General features: G+C 36.9%; 1 protein-coding gene across 14 annotated transcripts in view; it reads left to right on the forward strand.

Moving 5' to 3' along the window:
* The window catches only part of nav1a (neuron navigator 1a), a 274565-nt gene that overhangs the window by 58983 nt on the left and 188302 nt on the right, over positions 1 to 27280 (forward strand). For 9 of the 14 annotated variants that reach the window (XR_015523120.1, XR_015523118.1, XR_015523121.1 and 6 more), the window contains one exon: positions 9626 to 10390. The exons of 4 other annotated variants lie outside the window; for them this stretch is intronic. Coding sequence is in view for 6 of the 10 variants with exons in the window: in XM_087306507.1 (XP_087162633.1) it covers positions 9626 to 10390 (765 nt within the window). In the remaining 4 variants the exon portion in view is untranslated. Of the gene's footprint in view, positions 1 to 9283; positions 10391 to 27280 lie in introns of those variants that run through there. One more of the 14 variants, XR_015523125.1, reaches the window with a different exon arrangement.

Below are 27280 nucleotides of genomic sequence, written 5' to 3' on the forward strand. Positions count from 1 at the left end.
TTCAGTCTGACTTATAAAGAGGATTTCCTTCTAGCTGCTGTGCTCTGCTCTGTGTGGCTTTGTTTGGAAACTGAGTCACACTCGGGTGTGGTGAAGTTTAGCCATCAGTCTTTTTTTTTTTTCTATTTTAGAAAGGTTTAAGAAACAGGAAACAGGCAGGGTTAGTTAAAGCCAATGAGAAATGTATTCTGTCAAGTGTTTTGTACATTTTAGAAGTGACTGAAGCTGGATGAAGTGAAAGCACAAAATTATCACCTCATAAAACTTTGTTTTAGTTTTCTTGGTTTCTTTATGCTGCTTCCACATTTTTGGAACTCACTTAAGGCCTTGTTGATGATCACAGTGATGCATATTTTCATTTTAAATCTATGGAAAAATATTAAAATTAAAAATAAATTTTATATATACCATCAAGCCAGAAATTATTCATGCCATAACATATTTTTTTGTTCAAATGTAAATAAAATATGCAATTTATTATTATTATTATTATTATTTGATTAATTATTTCTATTTTTATTTTTTAAACATTAAAGACTCTTGTTGAAGTCAGAATTATTAGCCCCCCTGAATTATTAACGCCCATGTTTATTTTTTTCCTCAATTTCTGTTTATAGGAGGGAAGATTATTTCAGCACATTTCTAAACATAATAGTTTTAAAAACCAATTTCTAATAACTGATTTATTTTATCTTTGCCATGATGACAGTAAATAATATTTTACTTGATATTTTTCAAGACACTTCTGTACAGCTTACAGTGACATTTAAAGGCTTAACACTGAAAAAAGTGTTGCATGCAGAACTGTTGCAAACAATTTATTTGTGTTGAATTTAAACAATCAAATTAAATTGAAAAATGTTCAACTTAATGTGTTTGTTTAAATTCAACACAATTAAATTTTTTACAACCACTTAACATAATAAAATTAGAGTAAATCCAAGGAATCATCTTTGAATAATTTTTTTTAGTGAGGTTAATTAGGTTAACTAGGCAGGTTTGGGTAATTAGGCAAGTTATAGTATAGTAAACAGTGGTTTGTTCTGTAGACTATCGAAAAAAATAGCTTAAAGGGGCTAATAATTTGTCCCAAAACTGTTTTTTTTTATTAATAACTGCTTTTATTCTAGCCGAAATAAAACAAAAACTACTTTTTCTAGAAGAAAAAAATCAGACATACTGTGAAAATTTCCCTGCTCTGTTAAACATAATTTGGGAAACATTTAAAAAAAAAAAAATCAAAAGGGGGCTAATAATTCTGACAGCTGTACATCTCCAACCAATGTCATTTTCAGTGAAAAAATTATAACAAAATAAATGTAAAAGTTGTTTTTAATCTCTCGGTAAATAACTCAAAGTTCAAGTTTAAACTGAGTTGGTTGAACCTCCTTTCTGAAACAGGCTCCATGACAATGCTGTCCCAACACAAATTGATTAGGTTAATTTTTTTACAAAAAAAAAAAAAAAAAAAAAAAAAAAAAAAAAATATATATATATATATATATATATATATATATTTTTTTTTTTAAATAGCTGAATAATAATAGCAAACATAAACAAACAAACCATTAAAAAATAATAATAAAAAAATTATATATATATATATATATATATATATTTATATATATATATATATATATATATATATATATATATATATATATATATATATATATATATATATATTTTTTTTTTTTTTTAATGTTTTTAAATTTTGGAAATTTTAAAGTTTTTTAAATTTTAAGGTGAATACTATCATCTCATTTAAGATGCTGGTGTTGTAAATTACTGTACAAAATCTTGGCAATAAACGGCCAATATACCTTCTCTGTTATTTTACAAATGTGTTTAGTTTAGTTAGTTTAGTTTAGTTTAGTGGTTTGAACTTAAAACAATGAAGTTGTGCCATAATATCTTAAAAAATTGTGTTTTTTCAGCTCACTTTAAATGAGTTTTTTGAACAAGCAGCAAAAAAAAAAAAAAAAGAAGAAAGAAATTGTGTGTATATTGTCTACTAAAATTTGAAAAAATGGCACTCTGTTAAACTGCGGAGTTGAATTTTCAACAATAAAAAGGCAACAAAGTAGAGATCAATGTCCCATAATTCAATGCATAACTGTAAAAAAAAAAAAATAAATAAAGCAAAAAATAAAAAAATAAATAAAAAATTCTGTAAATCATGACATAAAATAAAGCTACTCATAAGATGCCTGTATGGGACAGCCTCTTTGAAAAGTCAGCAACATGACAAATAAGTCCTATAATTGCATTTTAAATGTGTGATTCCAGCTAAGCTTAATGTAACTCTGAAGTTTGTCCAGCAATTTTGTAGTGAGGTCTGGGTCACGAGGACCAGACAGTGGACTCAGTGTTGGAGTCCGCAGGCAAGAGACGAGGTGGCGACCTGTGGTGAAATATACGTGCGCTGCGCTGCCCCGAGCCCATGTTCATAACAGAGCGCTGTTTTAGAAGCAAGAGCTCCCCCATTAACAGATACGGCTCTGTCTGTTAGTCCGTCCACTTAATGTCTGCTGTGACCTTAATGTCTCTGCTGGGAGGAACCCTGGATCTGTTTGCCTCCATTAATACATGCTGGTATTAGAAACATAAGACGAGTTAACACATTTGGTGTAAACACTTTGCACAAATAGTTCTGAAATATGCGTGAAATGGATATAAATGATTCTTCACTTCATGGGCCGTGAATTTGCATTTGCAGTTTGCAGTGATCATTTGCGACACATTTGTTTAAATAGCACATGCACTTATTTGTGCGTGCTTGCTGGTCTGGAAATCTGAAAAGGAGATTTGGTGTTATCTGGCTCTTTCCATAGATGGTCTGCTCGCATGCTTTAACTTTGCGCACAAGATCCATTTCCTTGCTAGTGAAAATGAAGCAAATACAATGAGCGTTTCTCATACACTCACTGGCCACTTTATTAGGTACACCTGTCCAACTGCTCATTAACACAAATTTCTGATCAGCCAATCACATGGCAGCATCTCAACGCATTTAGGCATGCAGACATGGTCGAGACGATCTACTGCAGTTCAAAGCGAGCATCAGAATGAGGAAGACAGGTGATTTAAGTGACTTTGAATGTGGCATGGTTGTTTATGCCAGAATGGCTGGTCTTAGTATTTCAGAAACTGCTGATCTACTGGGATTTTCATGCACAACCATCTCTATGGTTTACAGAGAATGATCTAAAAAAGAGAAGATGCAGAAGATCCAGTGAGCGGCAGTTCTGTGGGCGCAAATGCCTTGTTGATGCCAGAGGTCAGAGGATAATGGCCAGACTGGTTTGAGCTGATAGAAAGGCAACAGTAACTCAAATAACCACTTATTACAACAGAGGTATATAGAAGGGCATCTCTGAATGCACAAAACGTCAGTCCTTGAGACGAATGGGCTACAGCAGCAAAGACCACTGTGTTTCTCTTTTCAGCTAAGTAAAGGAAACTGAGGCTACAATTCACACAGGCTCACGAAAATTGGATAATAAAAGATTGGAGAAATGTTGCCTGGTCTGATGAGTCTCGATATCTGCTGCGAAATTCGGATGGTTGGGTCTGAATTTGTAGTCTACAACATCTAAGCATGGATCCATCCTGCCTTGTATCAACGGTCCAGGCTGGTGGTGGTGGTGTAATGGTGTGGGGTATATTTTCCTGGCACACTTAGCCTTGTGTCAACGGCACAGCCTACCTGAGTATTGTTGCTGACCAGGTCCATCCCTTTATGACCACAGTGTACCCATCCTCTGATGGCTACTTCCAGCAGGGTAATGCACCATGTCATAAAGAACGAATCATCTCAGGCTGGTTTCTTGAACATGACAATGAGTTCACTGTACTCCACAGTCTCCAGACCTCGATCCAATAGAGCACCTTTGAGATGTGGTGGAACAGGAGATTTGCATCATGGATGTGCAGCCGACAAATCTGCAGCAACAGCAGGATGCAATGATGTCAATATGGACCAAAATCTCTGAAATATATTTCCAGTTGTTGAATTTATGCCACAAAGGATTAAGGAAGTTCTGAAAGCAAAAGTGGGTCCAACTCGGTACTAGTAAGGTGTACCTAGGAAGTACTAGGAAGTAGCCATTAGTCCTGAAGAAAGTGAAAGTAGTGGATATAAGTTATGGCTATCGAAGAGGCGTATATAGCACTTTATACTCAGAAAATCACCAATAGCTGATTAATAATAACAAACATAAACAAACAAACCATTATTAATTAAAAACAATATAATATAATATAATATAATATAATATAATATAATATAATATAATATAATATAATATAATATAATATAATATAATATAATATAATATAATATAATATAATATTGGCCACACAGTGGCGCAGTAGATAGTTCTGTCGCCTCACTGCAAGAAGATCGCTGGTTCGAGTCTCGGCTGGGTCAGTTGGCGTTTCTGTGTGGAGTTTGCATGTTCTCCCTGCGTTGTGTGGGTTTCCTCCTGGTGCTCCGGTTTCACCCACAGTCCAAAGACATGTGGTACAGGTGAATTGGGTATGCTAAATTGTCTGTAGTGTATGAGTGTGAATGAGTGTGTGTAGATGTTTCCCAGGGATGGGTTGCAGCTGGAAGGGCATCTGCTGCGTAAAACATGCTGGATGAGTTGTCGGTTCATCCCACTGTGGCAACCCCGGATTAAAATGTATAATATAATATAATATAATATAATATAATATAATATAATATAATATAATATAATATAATATAATATAATATGATATAATATAATTATTGTAATTTGTCATTTGAATCTGGTATAAAACTCACACTGAAGGAGAAAGTCAAGCCATATTAGGAGACAGTCGTATAGTTGGGCTCTTTGAGTAAACAACCATTGACCATGACCATTTTAGCAAGAATAATTGGAAAATGTTCAAGTCTTTATTTATTTATTTTTTATTCATTAATTAATTTATTTTTTAACAATGTTTGTTTTGAAATTATTGTTGGCTTGCAGTACAAGTCAGTAATTAGTTCCTGTAGTAAAAACAAAAAAAACAGACTGATTGACTGATCAGCGGTTTGCAAATGAGATATTTTGAATACTGTTCATAACAGTCTCTAAAGCACTGCGTCAACAGTGTTTTCATTTAAAGCTATTTGCTGAATTTGAATATTTCCTTTTGCCCCATGGATTACCGCCAAGATATTTCAGAGATCCTTCATAGACTTTGTTCAGCGATTTCCTTATTGACTCACGTGGTGCTGGGTTTTAAGCTGCCATCATGAATTAGTGCATTGAGCCCATGATGGGAAGAAACTGAGGTGTTTACACCATCATATTAATGGATAAGGTAATGCACCACCTTGAAAGCATGCACTTTACTTGAACTTATTGATTCAATGAGTTTATGTTGTTAGAAATATACAATTCTCTAAATCTTCTCTGAAGATGAAGCTTTGTTTGCAAACTTGATAAGAATACAGAGAGAATTGTAAATGTAGCGGCTCCTTTTAATCTTACTTCATAAACCCCCTAAGAAGTTGTATGAGGTCAGTTATTTCCACTCGGATGGTCTGTTTGGTAGAGCTTGGTTTTGTTGAGGTGAAATGACAGAACTAAGTAGAGCACTCTCAAAAATTGATTCAAACATTTCTAGATCCCTTTCGGCGTCAGAGGAAGGAACTGTGTGCGGTCTTGTGTGCATCGTATTGTTGTGACATCCCCTTCCAAGTGCTGTTGAAAAATTAGGTCCATCCTCTGACAGAATCGAGGCTGTTCTTTCCGAATCTCAATCTTTTCTTTTTAGGGGTAATTCAAGGTGACACATGGTGAGTTAAAGGGGTAGTTCACTCAAAATTGGAAATTCTGTCATCATTTTACCTATGTGAGTTTCTTTCATCAGTTGAACAAAAGAAGATATTTAGCACAATACTGGCAACTGATAAACATTGACTTCAACTGTATTTGTTTTTCTTACTATGTGTGTTAATGATTACCGGTTTCCAGCTTTCTTCAAAATAAGGGCGTATGTTTGCACCTGACATTGGTGAAAAGGAGTGAATATGGGTGAATACCCCCCAAAAATGAATATCATTTTATATATAGTTGAAGTCAGAATTATTAGCCCCCCTGAATTATTCGCCCCCCTATTTATTTTTGTCCCCCATTTTCTGTTTAACGGAGAGAAGATTTCTTCAACTCATTTCTAATCATAGTAGTTTTAATAACTCATTTCTAATAACTGATTTATTTTATATTTGCCATGATGGCAGTATAACTAATATTTGACTAGATATTTTTTAAGACACTTCTATACAGTTTAAAGTGACATTTAAAGGCTTAAGTAGGTTAATTAGGCTAAGGTTAGGGTAATTAGGCAAGTTATTGTAAAATGATTGTTTGTTCTGTAAGACTATCTAAAAATATTGCTTAGAGGCTAATAATTTTTACCTTAAAATGTTTTATTTTATTTTATTTAAAACTTATTTTATTCTTGCCGAATTAAAACAAATAATACTTTCTCTAGAAGAAAAAATATTATCGGACATACTGTGAAAATTTCCTTGCTTTGTTAAACATAATTTGGGAAATATTTAAAAAAAAAATTCAAAGGGGGGCTAATATTTGGACTATAACTTTATATTAGTCAGGCCCGTAGCCAAGGGGGGGTTTGCATAGTTTGAAAGACCAAATGTTAGATTACTATTATGTTTGAATTTTTTTTTATTCAAATGGCTCAATTCTCACTGAGGAATGTACTGTCCAGTTTCTTATTTGCCTATTGGCCTTATTCTTCACGTACAAGCGGGCTTTACTTCCATTCATTTTTAGATGTCAAAAACAGCTCATTTTGATGCTTGTTGTTGCAAATCGATATTTTTTTAATGATATTCTATTTTTTTTGTATAGTCATGAACCAACACATGGCAATTCATAACTTTTTGATTTAGTGGTTAATTCCTATGAATTCGTATGATCTAATTCGTACAATTTAGTATGATTTGTTCATAACCCAATAACGGTTGGGTTTTGGGATGGGGTTGGGTGTCACACCTCTTTTTTTCAAATTCTTTCGAATTAGCCTCTAAACTGACAAAAAGTAGAATACTTAGAATAAGTATAGAATAAGGCCAATAAGCTTCAATTTTAAAAATTAATGTAAGCCTAATGTGGCCCATGTGAAAAATGATAAATTTGGCCTAAATTATGGAGGTTAAATGTGCGCCACAGTTGGCAAAAAAGTGGCATAGTCATTTAAGGGTAATCTAGGTCTAAACCTAAAGTGGCTCACACGTGTAGGTGAAAATGTTACCCAGTTTTCTTAAGACATATGTGGGCCACTTTTGGCAAACATTCGGCACCGTAAGCTCTGGCTATTGTGGCTGTGAGCCTAATGTGGACCAGAGAAAATATGACAAATTTAGCCCAGTTATTTTAAAACATATGTCGGCCACTTTTGGCAAACATTCGGCACCGTAAGCTCTGGCTATTGTGGCTGTGAGCCTAATATGGCCCAGAGAAAATATGGAAAATATGGCCCAGTTATTTTAAAACATATGTGGGCCACTTTTGGCAAATATTCGGCACAGTGGACACTGGCTAATATAGATTTGAGGATAAAGTGGCCCAGAGGAGATATGGCAAATGTGGCACAGTTATCTTAAAACATATGTGTTCCACATAGACTAAAGTCACCATCATGGAGAAAAGTGTTTGCTTTAGTTGGGCTCATAGCCCTGAACCTTTTAATATGAATTTTCTTTTGGGCTGCTGTAACTTTTAAGAAATTTGCTTGAAAAGTTTATTCATTACAGCAAACAAAATGAAATGTGGCACAACCTGTAATGAAATAATAGAATTCACTGATGTTTACCAATGTTTAATCCATTATTAGAAGTAATAGGCCAAATCTGGGCCTGAATAGAAGCAAGCTGTGGCCCAGAATAGGGTCAGTTCTGGTTCATTTGGTTGGATTCTGGCTAATACGTGGTATTGCTTTGGCTTATTTGTGACCCAAATCTTACAAACAGGAGCGGACCACCCTAGAGCCATCATTCCATTCAGTATGTGGTCCAGATATAAGTGTCTGGTGTGGGTCGGATCTGGGCCAGAATAAAACCAAACTGTGGCCCAGAATAGGGTCAGTTCTGGTTTATTTGGTTGAGTTCTGGCTAATACGTGGTAGTGCTTTGACTTATTTGTTTCTTAGATCTGACAAACAGGAGTGGACCGCCCTAGAGCCATCAATACATTCAGTTTGTGGTCCTGATGTAAGTGTCTGGTGTGGGCCAGATCTGGGCCAGAATAAAAGCAATCTGTGGCCCAGAATAGGGTCAGTTCTGGTTCATTTGGTTGAATTCTGGCTGATATGTGATACTGCTATGGCTTAATTTAATATTCTGGCCCAGATCTGGCAAACAAGAGCGGACCGCCCAAGTGCCATCATTCTATGCGGTATGTGAGCCGGATGTAAGTGTCTGGTGTGGGCTGGATTTGAGCCACATGAATTTTGGGTATGATCTTTGGGAGTCTACCCCCCCCCCCACCCCCAAATAAATCAATAAATTAATTAATTAATTAATTAATTAATTAATAAATAAACTATCCTTGTTAAATAGATAGTTCACTCAAAAATGAAAATTTACTCATAATTGATTTACCGTTGTGTTGTTTCAGACCTTTCTGAGTTTTTTTTTTTTTTTCTGCTAAACTAAAAATAATAATACATTTTAAGGGAAACTCGTACCATTGACTTTCATAGTAGGAAATTCAAATACTAAGGGGGTTGAATGTTACCAGCTTTCTTTACAAAGCATATTATTTTGTGCTTAACAAAGGAAAAATAATAGGAGTAAATAATGACAGACATTTCATTTTTGGGTAAACAGCAAAAATAATTTTCCCCAAAGCTTGTCCTGGAGTCATCTAAATCAATTTCTAGCATGCATTTTTTTTTACTGAAGCTGACTCGAACAGCATAATGTTACTGGTAATTATGTCCTTATTGGTTTTATGATAACAGAGCACTGTAGTGAACTGACAAAGACCAACAGAGGAAGCATATTGGCAGGGAACTGTTTAAACACACACTGTAATTTATCATAGGTCCCTCATACTGTAACACTTGTGCAGGGGAGCAGTATAGCATCTTTAGAGTGGGTGTGTTGGAGAGAGGAAGAGAAAAAGAGAGAGAGAGAGGCATAAGAGAGAGGGGGAGGAGGCGGGTGTATGTGTGCTTGAATGAGTGCGGGGGAGCAAGGGGAGGGACCGTTTCTGCGTCTGTCTTCGCTGTCATTCTGCTGCTGCACAGCAAAGCAGCGAGACACTCCGCTGAAGGGAGGAGAGAGAAAGAGAGAGAAAATGAGTGACTGGGTAGCACTAGAGCAGCTGCAACTGAGGCAGTCTGACTGAGAGGAGCCAGATGCTGGATTTACATGCTAAAGACACCAGGCACACGGATTACCTCTTCAGAACAGGATCTACCGAATGGTCTTTTTGCATGTGCTAATGGAGAGATAGCTCTCCCTGTAATAAGGATTTGGCAGCAAGTGACAAAGCTTGCAGACCCTTGTCTCTTTCTTTGCTCGATTGTAAAACCATTTGACTCACTGATGCTTTTACATGGTTTCACGCAGGAGGAATACTTGGGGGTAGCCCAAGAAGACAAGGAGTAGATCTGGAGACTGAGGCTGGCAAACCCCCCAAAGCCAAGACCCTTCAGGGCCAGGCAGGAGCCAAAGGAGTTGGAGGCATGGCTGCGAAAAGGGGCAAGTCAGGGCTCCCACAGGCTACTCCTCGGGCTGAGCTGAAGGTGTACCGAGCAGGGAACTCCGAGGGTCGTCTTCCAGTGCCTAGCAACTTGCGGAAACAAAAGTCCTTGACCAATCTATGCGTGCTTACAGATGCCGAGAAGAAGATGCACCTGTACCAGCCCAAGTGGTCAGACGACATGGAAAAACCTGGGACAGGTCAGAACAAATCAGGCAAGCTCAGAGATCCCGGAGGGAGCATTGGCAGGGGTATCCCTCTTTCCAAGAACCTTTCAAAATCGGAGCATTCGCTGTTTCAGGGAAAGCCAAAACCCTTTAATCCACCTTCCAGACTAGGGAAACCCAGTCGGATACCTAAAAGTCCTTATGCTGAGGTCAAACCCATCAGCAAGGCTCAAGAGCCGGCTGATGACAGCAAGTCCGATGATGAGATCTTGTCCAGCAAGGCTAAAGCTAATGGTAAGAAATCTTTGAGTGGTACTTCGGGATCAGCCACCCCAGGAGGAGATGGAGGTGGGAAAGATGGACTGGAACTAGAGGAAGGTGACAAGACCTTTCTAAAGGTGGACCCCGAACTGGTTGTAACAGTGCTTGGGGACCTGGAGCAGCTTCTCTTCAGTCAAATGTTGGGTAAGTAATAACAAAATCCTCTAATCTGCTTGCAATGCCAAGGAATGAGCAATTCTGCCTGGCTGATGCATCCGGCATCACCTTCATAGCTCAACCCAGCCCTGCTCTTGCTTAGCAACCACCTTGCTTTGTATTTCTCATTCATCCTGTGCTGCTCACATAACTACGCGCACCTTCTCTTTTCACGCATCTATTCTTGGCTCAACCTGCATGCTAATGAGTATGCTTCTTGCTTTTTTGTAAATATGTCTGGTTGTGATGGATATTTGCCGTGTTATTTTTTTGTTTACATTGCAAGCTCATGTCTTGCTGCTGTTCACGTATTGGGTGAGACCAATCTATGCTTCGATCAGGGGGGAGACTCGGGGGAATATTCGCTTTTCTATTGTACCAGAGTTGACACACTGCCCTAATCTCCACCATTCTGTCCTTAGCTGCCGTTTTATGATGACGAATCTGATATACTCATGTTATATAAATATATTTCACTTATACTACATCAGTGAAAAGCCAGCATGCATTTTTGTAAACAAGCTTATTTTAGAAACACTACAATAAATGATGCTCGATGTCGTAGCCGGAACTTAAAAATAAACCTTGCTGGGTTGAATTGTTTTCAAGTCATGGTGGGCAACATATTTAGCCTTGCCGCTGGTGCCATTGATCTCTGGGGCAGTTGACAGATGGTCCCCCTCTCTTTTCCTCTCTCCCATTCCCTCTCCCTCTTTCTGCTACCGGGGGACTTCAAAAGAGAATAATAGGGGTGTCACACTCTTTGAGAAGGTCAGTGATTCAGAATGAGACAGCAATGACATGAACATTGTGCGTTTTGTTTTTATTCAAGAATACATTAACAGTCTGGTGACTTATTAGCTATGTACCTTTGCACTAGCAGACTGCTCAGCTATTTTTTCCAGTCACCTTCTCTTGTTGGGGAATCATGTGATGCTTTTAAATCACAAGACATGATTTGAGGATGATTCGCTGTTAGCGATCTCACAACAATTCGGTAGTCTAAATTCTCAGCTTGCGCCTCGGTGTATTGCTTTTTTCTAATGTCGGGGTGGCCAGAGGGAAGTGGTGTGAAGTGAATTCATTGAGTTGAGATATGAGAAAAATCCATTTATTAGATATCCTCATATCCCCTTCTTCCCTGGAGCTTATTTTGACCTTGCTGCGCAGCACCTGCTGAGAGATGGGGGTGGGCAGAATTGAAAAAAGAAATCGTGTCTTATATCTTATGGTTATAACCTCTTGGCCTCCATGCATTACGGTTGATTCCTTTTAGCTTGTGCTGCCCACTAGGTTTAGCTAAGGTTCGAAGCTTCCCTCCGGAGTTTGAAACACGGTGACATGCATGTGTGACTGACAGCATTAGTATTGCTCATCGCTCACCTCTGCTTTGACCCCGCAAAACAAACTCAATTAAACAAGTCGCCATTCCTTCATTCAGAGTTGTTGTGACAATGTGAAGGATCGCCTAATGCAAGATAGTTCATCTCTGTTTCTTGTGTTGATATTATTACTATTTTACTATTTATATAGAAATGATGTGAAGAGAGATGATAAAGGAAAGATGGAGGAAGAGGATCAGGAAATTATGATATGCGGCAGCTAGCTCTCTGCAACTCTCACATTGTCTCCCACTGAAGCTGAACAGGGCTGTGCCTGGTCAGTACCTGGATGGGAGACCACATGGGAAAGCTAGGTTGCTACCAGAAGTGGTGTTAGTGCGGCCAGCAGGAGGCGCCCAACCTACGCTCTGTGTGGGTCCTAATACCCCAGTATAGTGACGGGGACTATATACTGCTCAGTGAGTGCCGTCTTTCGGATGAGACGTTAAACCGAGGTCCTGACTCTCTGTGGTCATTATAAATCCCAGGATGTCCTTCGAAAAAGAGTAGTGGTTTAACCCCGGCAACCTGGCCAAATCTGCCCACTGGTCTCTGTCCATCATGGCCTCTTAACCATCCCCATATCATAATTGGCCTCATCACTCTGTCTCCTCTCCACCAATCAGCTGGTGTGTGGTGTGTGGTCTGGTGCAAAATGGGTGCCACCGTGTCATCTAGGAGGATGCTGCACACTGGTGGTGGATGAGAGATAACCCCCTATGTGTAAAGCGCTTTGAGTGCCCAGAAAAACGCTATATAAATGTAAGGAATTATTATTATTATTATTATTATTATGCGATAGGTGATATGAGGTCATGTTTGCTAAATGAATCGCATCCTAAACTTAAAAAAAAATTATTAGTTACTTCACTTAAAAATGAAAGAAACCTGTTGTAACTTTGAACTGTTAAGCTGACTTATATGTATACTTACTGTATATACAGTTGAAGTCAGAATTATTTGCCCCCCCCCCATTTCTTTTTTTCTTTTTTAAATATTTGCCAAATGATGTTTAACAGAGCAAGGGGATTTTAAAGTATGTCTGATAATATTTTTTCTTCTGGAGAAAGTCTTATTTGTTTTATTTTGGCTAGAAAGAAAGCAGTTTTTAATTTTCTAAAAGCCAATTTAAGTTCAAAATTATTTGCCTCTTTAAGGTATTATTTTTTTTTTTCTTGATAGTCTACTAAACAAACCATCGTTATACAATAACTTTCCTAGTTAACCTAATGAACCTAGTTAAGCCTTCAAAAGTCACTTTAAGCTGTATAAAAGTGTCTTGAAAAATATATAGTCAAGTATTATTTACTGTCATCATGGCAAAGATAAAATAAATCAGTTATTAGAGGTGAGTTATAAAAAAAAAATCATGTTTAGAAATCTTCTCTCTTAAACAGAAATCGTGGAAAAAAAACAAACAGAGGGGCGAATAATTCTGACTTCAACTGTATACTCATGTATAAGTCAGCTAATTACATTTTACAGTGTAGCAAATAAACAACCATTCAGTTTATCTGATGCAATTTTAAAAAGTTGTATCAGTGGTCAAATCTAGCCATGTGTCAGTTTATCATTTCATGAATTAGGTCTCCATTTGGTAATATACAGTATAAGCCTTCTGCTTAAGAGCTTAAACACCTTTGGGGTCAGACAGTGACAACTGAGAACCCACCAGCAGAATAAGTACTAATGAAAACCCCCAGCATGTCTTCTAAATATTTAAGAAACTTAACAGATGCGTCTTACTTTGCCTTCATGAGAGCTTTATCAGATCAAATACCCTACCGTGCACATTAAAATGCCATTTAAATGAATCAAACTCCATAGCTTTTGGATTTAAGGATTAAATGTACAAGTAAAAAGCAATTAGTTACTTTACTTAACCCTTGTGTGATCTTAGAATTATATTCTGTTAGTCCTAAGCATAAAAAATAGCCTGCCTTCACTAAACCTTAAAAATAAATATGTACAATTCAATTTAAATTCTCAAATCGATTTTGTATAAAGAGACACCTCATCTTCATCACAACACTCTCTGAATGTTTATGTTTTGTAACTTGGACCTCTTAAGTCAACTTAAATCATTATTATTATTATTATTATTATTATTAATATTATTATTATTATTATTGTTGTTGTTGTTGTTGTTGTTGTTGTTGTTTTGGAATTATACACAGTTCATTTATTTAATCATTTTAATGCAAAGGTTTTAATCACTAAAAAAAGTCCATGTCAAATAATCACTTTGAAAGCAACAAGTTTACTCAGTTTTTTTTTAAAGTGAAGTCAACCAATCTATTTAATTTGTGCTGAAAAATCAAGTGACAGTTTCAGCAGTGTTTGTAATTTGCATACTATTTTTTTTGTTGTAAATAATGTAGCTTTTTTCTGACCTAGTGTGCAAATTAAATAAAATGTAAAACATATTACGTAAATACATTTTTAAAATCCAAGCAATTCCTGATTAATAAAAACAAGCTCTCTTTTAACGCTAAAAGTACAGAGGCAATAAATTTGTCCATTTTGAAATTTTGTAATATTAATAAATTGGTCAAATAAAACCCATGTTACTATAGTGCTCTTACCTTTTTCTTAAAGTGTATATTTCATTCTAGCATAGTTATTCTTTTAAGTGACAAAACGCAAAACATTTGTGACCATGTGCATTTTTTAGCATTCAATAATTTTTCCGTACCTTTGAATATTAGGTTATACTTCACTTTAAAACAATATGTTGAAAAAAACAAAAAAACACTTTACTTTCTTTAGCCAGGCCTTTATGGGAAGTATATAACTCATACAAAATTATAGGCTGTAATACAACAAAACAATCACATTTTTAGGGTAATAACTTCATAAAATATGAGGACAGACATTCAAAGCTTAAAGGCATAGTTCACCCAAAAATGAAAATGTACTTAGTATTTACTCACCCTCAAGTAGTTTCAAACCTTTATGAGTAATTTTTTTTTTTCTGTTGGAACACAAAATAAGAACTTTTGTAGATAGCTGAATACCTTAACCATTGAATTCCATAGTAGGAAAAATAAATACTATGGAAGTCAGTAGTTACAGATCTCCAACATTCCAACCCCTTTTGATTTTTTTTCTTTTTTAAAATTTTTCCCAAATGATGTTGAACAGAGCTAGGAATTTTTCACAGTATGTCTGATAATATTTTTTCTTCTGGAGAAAGTCTTATTTGTTTTATTTTGGCTTAAATAAAAGCAGTTTTAATAAAAAAAAGAAGCCATTTTAAGGTCAAAATGATTAGCCCCTTTAAGCTATTTATTTTTTCAATAGTCTACAGAACAAACCATCGTTATACAATAACTTGCCTAATTACCCTAACCTGTCTAGTTAACCTAATTAACCTAGTTAAGCCTTTAAATGTCACTGTAAGCTGTATAGAAGTGTCTTGAAAAAATATCTAGTCAAATATTATTTACTGTCATCATGGCAAAGATAAAATAAATCAGTTATTAGAAATGAGTTACTAAAACTATTGTGTTTAGAAATGTGTTGAAAATATCTTTCCGTAAACAGCAATTGGGGAAAAAATAAACAGGGGCGCTAAAAATTCTGACTTCAACTGTATATCCCTTTAATTCTAAAATCTTTATAGAAGCTTTGAATTTAAATATCTTATATGGATGTAATTTCTTATATGAATCATAATGACTACATATATGGCCATAGTAGTTTCACGATTTTGGTAGTTCAAATGTAAAAACATTCATTCATTCATTTTCTTGTCGGCTTAGTCCCTTTATTAATTCGGGGTCGCCACAGCAGAATGAACCGGCAACTTATCCAGCACGTTTTTACACAGCGGATGCCCTTCCAGCCGCAACCCATCTCTGGGAAACATCCACACACACGTTCACACACACACACACTACTGACAATTTAGCCTACCCAATTCACCTGTACCTGTACCATATGTCTTTGGACTGTGGGGGAAACCGGAGCACCCAGAGGAAACCCACGCGAAGGCAGGGAGAACATGCAAACTTCACACAGAAACGCCAACTGAGCCGAGGTTCGAACCAGCGACCCAGCGACCTTCTTGCTGTGAGGCGACAGCACTACCCACTGCGCCACTGCCTCGCCCAATGTAAAAACAAACAAACAAAAAAGACAAATATTGGATTTATCATATTTTTTTTATATTTTAAATATGTTTTTATTATTATTTTTTTCATAATTATTTTTTTACTTTTTTATTCAGGATTAGAAGTCTTTATTGTCCACACGAGTAGAAATTCATCTTCGGCCTCACAAAACATCACAATACAATATACAAAACACAAACACACAGCTCAAACTCTTCCTACACCACGGATTACCCAGACACAACCCTGACTACAAAACCACAAACAAATGCACAGTGTCAAAAAATAACTATATTAACTGCTAAATCCCCATTATATACACTAACAGGCATACATTACAGTGGCAAACATGGCCAACGCGTATGGTTTTATGAGGCAACTGGTCTCTGCTGTTGTAGGGCGTGTCTCTAAGCTGAAAGCCTCATCACTTTACTGCTATCTTCTCATCACTTCACATCTCTGCTGGGCTTGCTTGGTCCGGGTTAGTGGTGCGGTAGATAAGCTGGACGTGATTATTGCTGATAGACACATTCAGGGTGAGGATTCTATGCTTGCATAGTGTGATCCACAAGAAAAATAACATGGGAGACCATTCCTAATTATATAATAAAACTAAGGCTGCAGTCAGTCAAATCCATTTCCTTTAGGACAAGCCATGGTGACCTGGAAGCAGTGTGTAAGTCATGCCACAGGATTTCCTCATTTCCTGAATGTGATATTGTTAGGTTGTAATGCACAGTGGATGTGTGTGTCCACTTTAAATGGCATGCGGTGCACTGGGCAGTTGGAGAAATGATAATGTGCAGGAAATGGGTTTGTTCATTCAAGCAGTGCATTTTAAAAGGACAGTCTCCAATATGCAGCGGTTTTAGCTTGGTTTGTTGTGTTTGCCTGAGCTTGACAAGCCAGGAAATTGTCGAAAGGGTTAAAGTCAAACTGATGTACCTCGTCCTAACGGTGAAACGTGAATTATTTCTGCCAGGGCTGATTGTGTAAGAGCAGATCTCAAGGGAAACCACACAAACACATGTATAGGACATATTTACAGCCCATATTGATGGCCTTTAGCATTTTGGATGTGTAATGGTTCTCATTAGTTTTCAGTATATAGTGACCTGTGTACATGGGCAACATTTAAGTCACTCTAACAACATAAACTTTCCAACAAGGTAGGCAGCATAATTATACTTTCAGGATGCTTTTTTTTATAAGTCTAATTATAATGCAACATCCAATATATCATTGTAGCACTAGGTGCTAAAGAAATAAAGAAATAAAATTATGTTTATAAAAGAAATATACTAGTAAAAAAAAAAAATTAAATTAATTTGAATTTAGGGGCTACACTGTGATCCTTATTTAAATTATTTGGATTTCTCATTAAATGATTTTTGTTTTAAAAATGCCTAGGATGTTTTGGTATATAAACTACTGTGTTTTTAAACTGGATTATTATGATTTTTTTTTTATTTCTGAATCATAGTAAAAATGTATGATAGTCGGCAGTAACAATTCAGTGTGCTTTGGTCCTTATCCATGCTTTCTTCTGTCATTTGCAAAATAAAAAAAGAAGCCAAAATGTTTATTTTCCAATTAAAGGGGGTGATAAGAATGGGCATACTAATGTGCAAATTAATAATAATAGTAATAAAAAAATAATAATAATAATAAATAAATAGTAATAATAATAATAATAATAATAATAATAATAATAATAATTATTATTATAATCAATTAAAGTAAACCTAATTATAAACAAATAAACAAATAAATAAACAAATTAATAAATAAAAATTAATTAAAACAAATGAAATAACGGTGGTGCAGTAGGTAGCACAATCGCCTCACAGCAAGAAGGTTGCTGGTTCGAGCCCTGACTGCGTCAGCTGCACTTTCCCCCACAGTCTATAGACATGTGCTACAGGTGAATTGGGTAGGCTAAATTGTCCTTAGTGTATGTGTGTGAATGAGTTTGAATGGATGTTTCCCAGTGATGGGTTGCAGCTGGAAGGGCATCCTCTGTGTAAAATAAAAAAAATAGTAATAAGTTAAAATAAATAAATAAGCAAATAAATGAACAAATGAATGAATAAATGAATGAATGAATGAATGAATGAATAAATGAATGAATGAATGAATGTAAAAATGCAAATTAATAAATAAATAAATACATGAACGAATGAATAAATAAACAAACAAACAAACAAAATAAAATAACAAACAATAAAATAAAAAATAACAAACAAACAAACAAACAAACAAACAAACAAAAAAAACAAACAAACAAACAAACAAACAAACAAATAAACAAATAAATAAATAAATAAATAAATAAATAAATAAATAAATAAATAAATAAATAAATAAATAAATAAATAAATAAATGTTTTTGTATTTTTACCCCAATGCCATGTATAGGGTTTAATTCAGGATAATATTTTCCATTTAATTTATTTCCCATTTCATTCTAATTCACCTACTGCAGTTTAATTAAATAAATATAAATATTACATTTAAACTAATTAAAGTAGTCAAATGAATTAGCAATGATTGCACAATTCATGTTATGGAATACAACAATAATTTGTCATTGTGTTGTATCCATTATTTTTTATTGCTGATAGAATTTGTTTATTCATTACAGTTAGAAGTTTATTATTTTACTGTTAAGTCCATCCACTAAAATGACATTATAATGGCAAAACACAATGAAAACAGGAACTGAAAGAGGAACTGGAGGTAGAGTTAACTTGTGTGAACATGGAAACCCAACTGCCTCCATTTTGTGAGTATTGAGATAATGACTTGTGTAGTGTTTTGACGGCCAGCAGACTCGTAATTTGATTACAGTCATGACCGACATCCCCATGCCTCAGCATGCTGTGTGAGACTAATGCAATCAAAGTCCTAATCAAATTCATGCACGTCTGCAAAGCGGAGGAGCAAAGACAATTCATGCAAGCATGCAATAGAGAAATGATGTTAGTTTCCTTTATTGGTCAACAACATACACAAATCAGAAGTATAAATTCCTTGTCTTCAACCTTTCTTGAGCCAAAGTACAAAGGTACTTCATTTTTTATTTTATTTTCATTATTATTTTTATTTATTTTTAAATATGAGCAATATCACCCTCATAACAGTGCAATATGGCTGTATATCAGCATGGTGGGAGGCATGCGTCAGTCCCACCCGTGCTGATATACAGCCATATGGCAGTGCTACGAGTGTGATATTGCGTTTATACAACAGTTCATCAAGACAATCGTATATATAAATAAGAAAATCAAACACGGAGTCTGAATACCCCTTTTTATTAGGAACTACTTTCTTCCGCCATTCATTCACATCTGCAGCTGATGTCAAAACAGCAGAAGCCGTTACTTATTCACCAACGTCACTTTAGAGCTAGTGTTTGAATGACTGGTTCCTAAAGTGATGACAAAACTGATGCCATCCATCTATTCAGAGATATCTTCTTACAGTGATTTCACAATAATTAATCCTGAAAATAACAACGAATTCACTAACGTTACCAGACTGCTGTTGTGGTTGCGATAAGGCAAAACGCTAAACACTTTTTCAATTTTTCAATCTTTCTTCAATCTGCTAACACAACACACATTCCTGATATGCGAGCAAATCGGTATAAATACAGCACTACAACAAACAAAAGAGAGAGAGATCAACTTATCTGCTAAAATGTCTCTGAAAGCCCAGGAGACCGGGGGGGAGAGGGTGTTCAGGGGTGAGGTTGAGAACCGGGATAGGATGCAGCAGGTTTTGGGCGGCCTTTTTGATCCCGGTACTTTAACAAAGTTGGCAACCCGGGGGTGTTTAGTTTACAGACTGTACCAAAGAGAGGGGTGGGTAAAATTAAGGGAGGTTTTTTTCAGAAAGAAATAAAAACAGGATGTTTGCGGTAGACTGGTCTGAAATACGAGATACTCCCATGAAAAAGGGAGTTGGCAAGTGTGCTTACCAGTTTTATAATAATTTGATCTGTTATAGTTAAAAAACAGACTGTTATATCTTCTAAGCGTAAGGGCTTATTATGCGGTTCTGTCGCCATCCTTTGGAAAGAAAACGTCAACTTTGGCCGATGAGCTGTCTCTCAGAAATTGTTAATATAGGCATATAGGTTAAAATAGGCACTATTCATGCCAATAAACTGCATAACTGCAACCAAAATAACCACATTCTCGACTAAAAAAAGCCTCATAAGTATATTTTGTTGTCTTACAGCAGTAATATTTGTCAAACTGTAGTGTCTGCTTGTAGCTGGCTGTATGTGGGCGGAGTAATACACAAAGGGTAAAGAGGCTGTACGGATGCTGATATTACTTAAGTATATCATGTCTATCAGCCAATCAGATTCGAGATCCAGACAGAACTGTTGTATAAATAAATAAATAAATAAATAAATAAATAAATAAATGGTCCCACTTTATATTAAGTGGCCTTAACTAATATGTACTTACACAGGAGTTAATAGTTTGTTACAATGTACTTATTGTGTAAATATAAGTATTTACTGTGTACTTATGCTTGATTAAATACATGTATGTAATTACATCTGTAATTAACTTTTGTAATTACATTTGTAAATACACTGTTGACCATCCCTTACACCTTAACCCACCCTTAAACCTACCCATGCCACCAAACCTGTCCATAACCCAACCACTATCCCAACTCAAAAGCACCACAAGTCTTCTCAAATACATTATAAACACATTGTATTAATTTTTTGATGTCAGTACATAGTAGTTAAGGACCCTTAATATAAAGTGGGACCTTCCTAAATTGAATATACTCTAATAAAGTAAACTTATGTACAGTAGTGAAGGAAAAATACTAACTACTCGGCTGGTTTGGAACATTACAAATTACAGCATTCTTAGCATTAGCATAGTTTAGGCTTTTCAGCATAGAATTAGACTTATCCACCCACAAACTAAAGCTTCAATCAGCCCTATATTTATGCACATTATAAAATAACTCTCAAAAGAGCAAAGCTTTCCAGTACATTTCCATGTCAAATAGTCAGCTTCTGGATGGATGCACGTATTACGCTTGTTTTATGTGTTTTTAAGCGGAGCAGTTTTGTGGGTCTCACTCAAATGTCCAGTTATTTTTCAAGTAAAGTGGTGGTTTATGCGCAGCAGTGGCACAGTGGTGTTTTCTGAAGGCCTTAATTGTTTCGTGGTTGAGAAGGCCTCTGCCGTTACAGCTTTTTTTCAGTCGTTAGAAAACACCACATAAACACCATTCTGTTTTCCTGTCATATATCCTAGATTTCAGCTGCTTAAAACACTCGTGGGGAAATGATTGTGCAAGCTTTTCTTGGTTTATTATGAAGACATATCTTGGGTTGGCCTGTGTGAAAAAAGAAATCAACTTTTTGCAGAGCAGTCACTATTACCCAGATAGCATACGAATGTGGGCCACTTTAGGCAGTTATGCGGCACTGGTGGTCTTCCTTCGGCCCAGACAACATGAATGTGAGCCTGAAGAGGCCCACCTGTACAATGGCAATTGGGGGCCAAAGATTCAAATTCTTAAATGGGCCATTTAAGGCAAAGATTTGGCACTTATAGCAAAATGTAATCTGAATGTGAGCCCAATGTGGCCCATGTGAAAAATGGTATATTTGGCCCAAGTGACAGAGGACAAATGTGGGCCACAGTTGGCAAAATAGTGGCATAGTCATTTAAGCTTAATCTGGGTCTAAACCTAAAGTGGCTCACATATGTAGGTGCAAATGTGGCCCAGTTATCTTAAGACATACGTGGGCCACTTTTGGCAAATGTTTGGCACAGTAAGGTCTGGCTATTGAGGCTGTAAGCCTAATGTGGCCCAGAGAAAATATGGCAAATGTGGCCCAGATATTTTGAAACATATGTGGGCCACTTTTGGCAAATATTCGGCACATTAAACTCTGGCTAATGTGGCTTTGAGCCTAAAGAGGCCCTGAGAAGATATGGCAAATGTGGCCCAGTTATCTTAAGACATATGTGGGCCACATAGACTAAAGTCACCATCATGGAGAAAAGTGTTTTGCTTTAGTTGGGCTCATAGCCCTGAACCTCTTAATATAAGTTTTCTTTTGGGCTGCTGTATCGTTTAAGAACTTTGCTTGAAAAGTTTGTTCATTACAGCAAACAAATTGAAGTGAGGCACAACCTGTGATGAAATAATATAATTCGCTGATGTTTACCAATGTTTAATCCATTATTAATAGGTCTGATTTGGGCCAGAATCAAAGCAAATTGTGGCCCAGAATAGGATCAGTTCTGGTTCATTTGGTTGAATTATGACTAATATGTGGTATTGCTTTGGCTTATTTGTGGCCCAGATCTGACAAACAGGAGTGGACTGCCCTAGAGCCATTATTTCATTCAGTCTGTGGTCCAGATGTAAGTGTCTGGTGTGGGCCGGTTCTGGGCCAGAATAAAAGCAAACTGTGGCCTTGAATAGAGTCAGTTCTGGTTCATTTGTGATATTTCTGTGGCTTGATTGGGGCCCTGATCTGGCAAACAGGAGCGGACCGGCCAAGTGCCATCATTCCATGCGGTATGTGGGCCGCATGTTAGTGTCTGGTGTGGGCCGGATTTAAGCCACATGAATTTTGCTAGCTGGGAAGTCACAGTATACACAGATGTAAACAAACAAATGTTCCACTCATGCAGTAATTATTCTAAGCAAAAGAAACAAACACCAAATTTAAAATGATGACTTTCTTTATCCATGCTGCAGTCACTAATGACTGAATCACTGAATGATTCTCAACAAGGCAGATGTAAAAAATAGCCAGATTGGAGCTTTGGCAGGACTCTGATGGTTTTTAATGACTGACATACAGTGGTGGGTTCCACTTTGTGTTCATCTCAATATTTGTAGCTGGAAAGCTCCTGTTATAGCCCGTTTTCTGCAATTGTTTGGTCTCCTAATAGGTCACATGACTGAAAATGGTTTGAATTTATTAACAACTCAAGTATTCTAATGATTAAAACTTTGATCAATACCTTTGTGTTTAACAGAAAAATACATAAAGATTTGCATTCATTTGAGGATGAGTAAATTAAGAGTAATGTAAAAAAAAATTTTGGGGGGCGAACAATTATTTGAAAACGACACTATGTCAATAATTTCTGAGTACAATAATTGATATTTCCATTTTCATTGAGATTTTATTTCTCCTGATCTCTGTAAAGGGCCCAGTAAACAAAACCTGTCAGTTTATATAACTAAACAGTAAAGAAACTCAGCAGAGCAAGTCATATGTGAATTCTCATTATGACTCTGGCAGACCACAGTAAATACTTACATACTGAGAGAATGAGTATGTTAGTCTTTGTCACAGATGTGTTGTTTGTAACCAGCAATAAATACACAGCAGTCCAAGTAACTTTAAACAAGCCATTATAAAGACAAACACCTCAATGGCTCTTGATTCACGCTTAACCATGAGTAAAATGGCATGCAGGTGTCAAAGTCAAGGCTCAGACAGGCATAGGATGCAGACTCTCTTTGCTCCAAATGCCCCGTCGCCACCTGGCATCCGTTTTCAGGCATCTAATCACAAGTGGCCAGTCAAGACACATTATCATTTCCATCTGGTATAAACATGCATTCATTCATTCAACGTGTGAATATCTTATTTTCACAGCACACCCTTGTTTAATCAGTTGGTGGCTGTTTGGACGCAACTTAAGCAGAGTTATCAGTTTTTGATTGTGGTTGGACCAACACAATCTTACGGCAATTCGTAACTTTTTGATTTAGTGGCTAATTCGTATGAATTTGTAGGATCTAATTCGTACAATTTAGTACGATTTGCTCATCCCCCAATGATGGTTGGGTTTAGGGATGGGGTTAGGTGCCAAGCCTCCTATTGAAAATTGTACAATTTTGTACAACTGAACTTGTACAAATTCGTACGATTTAGCCACTAAACTGGCAAAACGTAAAATAATTACGTTTTCTCGTGAGATCAGGCTGGTTGGACAGACTCTAAAAATGCTAATAGACACAATTTAGACCTACATGGTATTTAGTGTCATTCCTTTTTGAACAACCTGACCAAAATGCATAATAATATCAATTATATATGGTGTATCTGTTGATTGAAGGATATTGCAAAGATTTGTCTGACATCCCTGTTGACAAGCAGTCATGTGTTAAAACATTATTTCAGTGCCAAAAGCTTGTCCAAATTTAATCAAATCTCTCAATTATAGGTTGAGCCACCATTGATTTAAGGATCCAATAGTTTTTTTTTCTTCTTAATTCTTAAAATTAATAATATTGAAGGGATTGTTTGCTCAAAAATGAAAATGGAGATGCTGCAGAGGGCTTGGGTTCAAGATCTGGGCCACAACCCTGTTTTTTATTTATTTAATATTAATATTATGGTTCTTCTGAGTGTGCCAGTTTAGGTTTAGTTCAAAGCACAGTTCAGATGTTTTTATTAAAATGTGTTAAAAAGCGTCATTTCAGGGGCGTGTACACAGGTCGTTGTTTTAGGGGTGTTGCTTCACATGAAAATTAGTTTAGACTTCCCGCCCAACTTAACAAGGGGGAGGAGCCAAGAGCTCCCCCACTTTGTGTTTAGAGAAGGAACTTGAGTGAGAGGACTAGCATATAGCCGTACATGTACGACTGGGACACAGACCTAGCAGAGACTACAACATCATTTGTGTCTTTGTATTGTTTTACAGCCAACTGTGTGCTAGTTTAAACTTCCGAGCTTGTACACCGAGACTAATAACCATGCACACTGAATTAACTTTGACTGAGTCACTGGATGTGCTGTTCCGAGTGGCGGCACGACACACCAGACGCGCACATGTCATGTTATTTAAAATGAAACTATTCAAATGGGGCTCTGTGGTGCGGCAGAAATATGAACAGTGTCCTGAGTCATGGCTGGGCACCGCGGACAGCCGCCAACATGAGGCGCCGTTGTGTGTACCCTGATAGAAACCTATGTTTAGAATTCTAAAATGCATGTGCGTCGCCGAGTGGCGCTTCTAGTGTGTGATCTGCAGGCAAGTTCGTTATTTTATTTCCAATGGAAGGACGCGCACGTGAGGCAACGCGCTCGCACTTTCCAGCTGCACCTAGTTAAAATGACCGGGAGCTTCTGTGACCACAAGAAATGCAAACGGCTGAAGTTTAAGGAAGACGCAATGAAAAGTACACTAGTTTGCAAACCTACCTAAAGTTACAAACAATGGCGCCGATAAGAGCAATCATGTGGTGAATGTTGATCTTGTGTTGAGCCCAATTAGCATTACATCTATAGAGCAAGGGTGTTCCTTTAGTGACATCGCTTTGACTCACTCACTGAAAATGGCGGATGTGAAACAACAAACTGAGGATATGGTTATGCGTGCCTATCAATCAATATTGGTGGGCGGGGGGATCGCACTCCTACATCAAGTTGCGATCGACCTAAGAACTGTTCTAATTGGTCCACCGTTTTTATGTTGTTAAATTGAAAAAAAAAAGGACTGGGTGTGTTTATATCACCCCAATATGACAGTCTATACACTATATCTACACACATGTCAGTCCAAACAGCTTGAAAAGTATATTTTTCACCATAGGTGCCTTTTAAAGATTATGAGGGCAAAAGTAATTTTAACAAAATAATGAAGTGCACAGATAAATTGTTTATAACAACCCATACTATATACATGTAAAATTAAGAATAGTACATTTTGATTTCTTGTCGGGTTTAATAAAGCAACATTAAATCCAAAATTAAATTATTCCTCTTTGTTTTGACAACATGGCTGCAGCTTGCTGTATTTTCGACCTGCCAGATTTCATCTTAGCTTTGAGATGTAGACTGAAGAGCCCTTGTTAAATCAAACATTTCACCCCAAAGCGGAAAGAAGCGGTTGATCTTGTGTTCCTCAACACATGGTCTCCAGCTTCACAGCTGGTCTCCGTAACCCTCCATGGTATGATCGCTCCGGCCTGAGGTCATTTCAGAGTTATGATGTTTTTGTTTGTCACACAGCATTGCGCCACCTCTGGCCTCCTTCAGCTTCAGAAAACGTTGAGCAACACTTGCGCTCAATCTTTGGCAAGAAAACATTACGCTCCACATGGACCTCTTTTTACGACTCTGTCTTTATTGGCCAAGTCTCTGCTGGTCAAAGATGCAGTGATTAGACATGACAACAGCTGGGTGGAGAGGCTTGGAGGTTTCTCTGCACCAGTTGTCTGGGCATCGCTCCCAGTTTATATTTCCCTGCCTGTGGGCATATCGGGATTCCTCACCAAACTTGACTGCTTCTGGTCAGTTGTGAGTAGTGTGCAAGCTTTTCCTTAGGGGATATAGGACAGATATTGAGGCCACTATTATTCCTTGCACAGAACTGGAAGAATAAATCATTACCATGATTTAATGGCACTTGGAAATGAATGCATTAAAATATTATGTTGAGTTCAATAGAAAGTAAACACAATCAACACCATTTGTGGAACAATGATGTTTACCACAGCAATTTATTCCCACTTGTTTCTCATTTTAAAGGGGAAGTAAATAGGGCAAATCTAAATGCCTTATGTAAATACGGCCCCATTTACACTAGTGTGTTTTAGTTTTAAAACAGCGTTTTAGATCAAAAACGATCTGCGTCCACTCTAGCGTTTCACGTAGCATTTCTGAGCATATCTCCATCAACACTACGCCACTTAAAACGTATATCACGTGATCATTCGCTCACTCTGGGCATGCGCGTTCTAGTATAAACAGGAAGCATGTGTCTCGCTCGGCATGTGGTTATTGTCAGTCAACAAACGCCAGTTGAACAATAAACACAATAGCAAAGAAAGCAAAATAGGTATTTTTGTGGACAGATGACAAGGTCGAGTTGTTACTAAATGTAACAAATGAATAACAGCACAATGGCGTCTAAAACAGACAATAGTGCAAACAACGCTCCCATTTCTGTGTCCATGTTGTTGTTTACAGTGAAGACTGGTCTGCTGTCTTCCGGTAGCGTTAAAGCCATGTGTTATATTCATGTGATAGGGGCTTGACGAATAAGGGAAGGATACGCAATGACACATAAGCCCCAATCAGGTAGCGAATCTCAGCAGCCCCGCCTCCGTTTTCAGATGTCTCCGTTTTTCCACATCCACACTGAGACGGAGCAGCAGCGTTTCAGAATGAAAACGGGCTCTCTAGCATTTCCAAAACGCTCTGTTTTCAGTGCTCGAAAATTCCGGTGTAGTGTGGACGGATGGCGTAACTGTAGCAAAACTTATGCGATTTCAAACTAAAATGCATAAGTGTAAACGGGGCCTACGGCAAGTCAAGTATAAGTGCTACAATACTACTGTACTTCAGTGCTGTAAAC

This window comes from Danio rerio, chromosome 23, assembly GCF_052040795.2.
Source record: "Danio rerio strain M-AB ecotype USA chromosome 23, GRCz13ab, whole genome shotgun sequence".
NCBI lineage: Eukaryota > Metazoa > Chordata > Actinopteri > Cypriniformes > Danionidae > Danio > Danio rerio.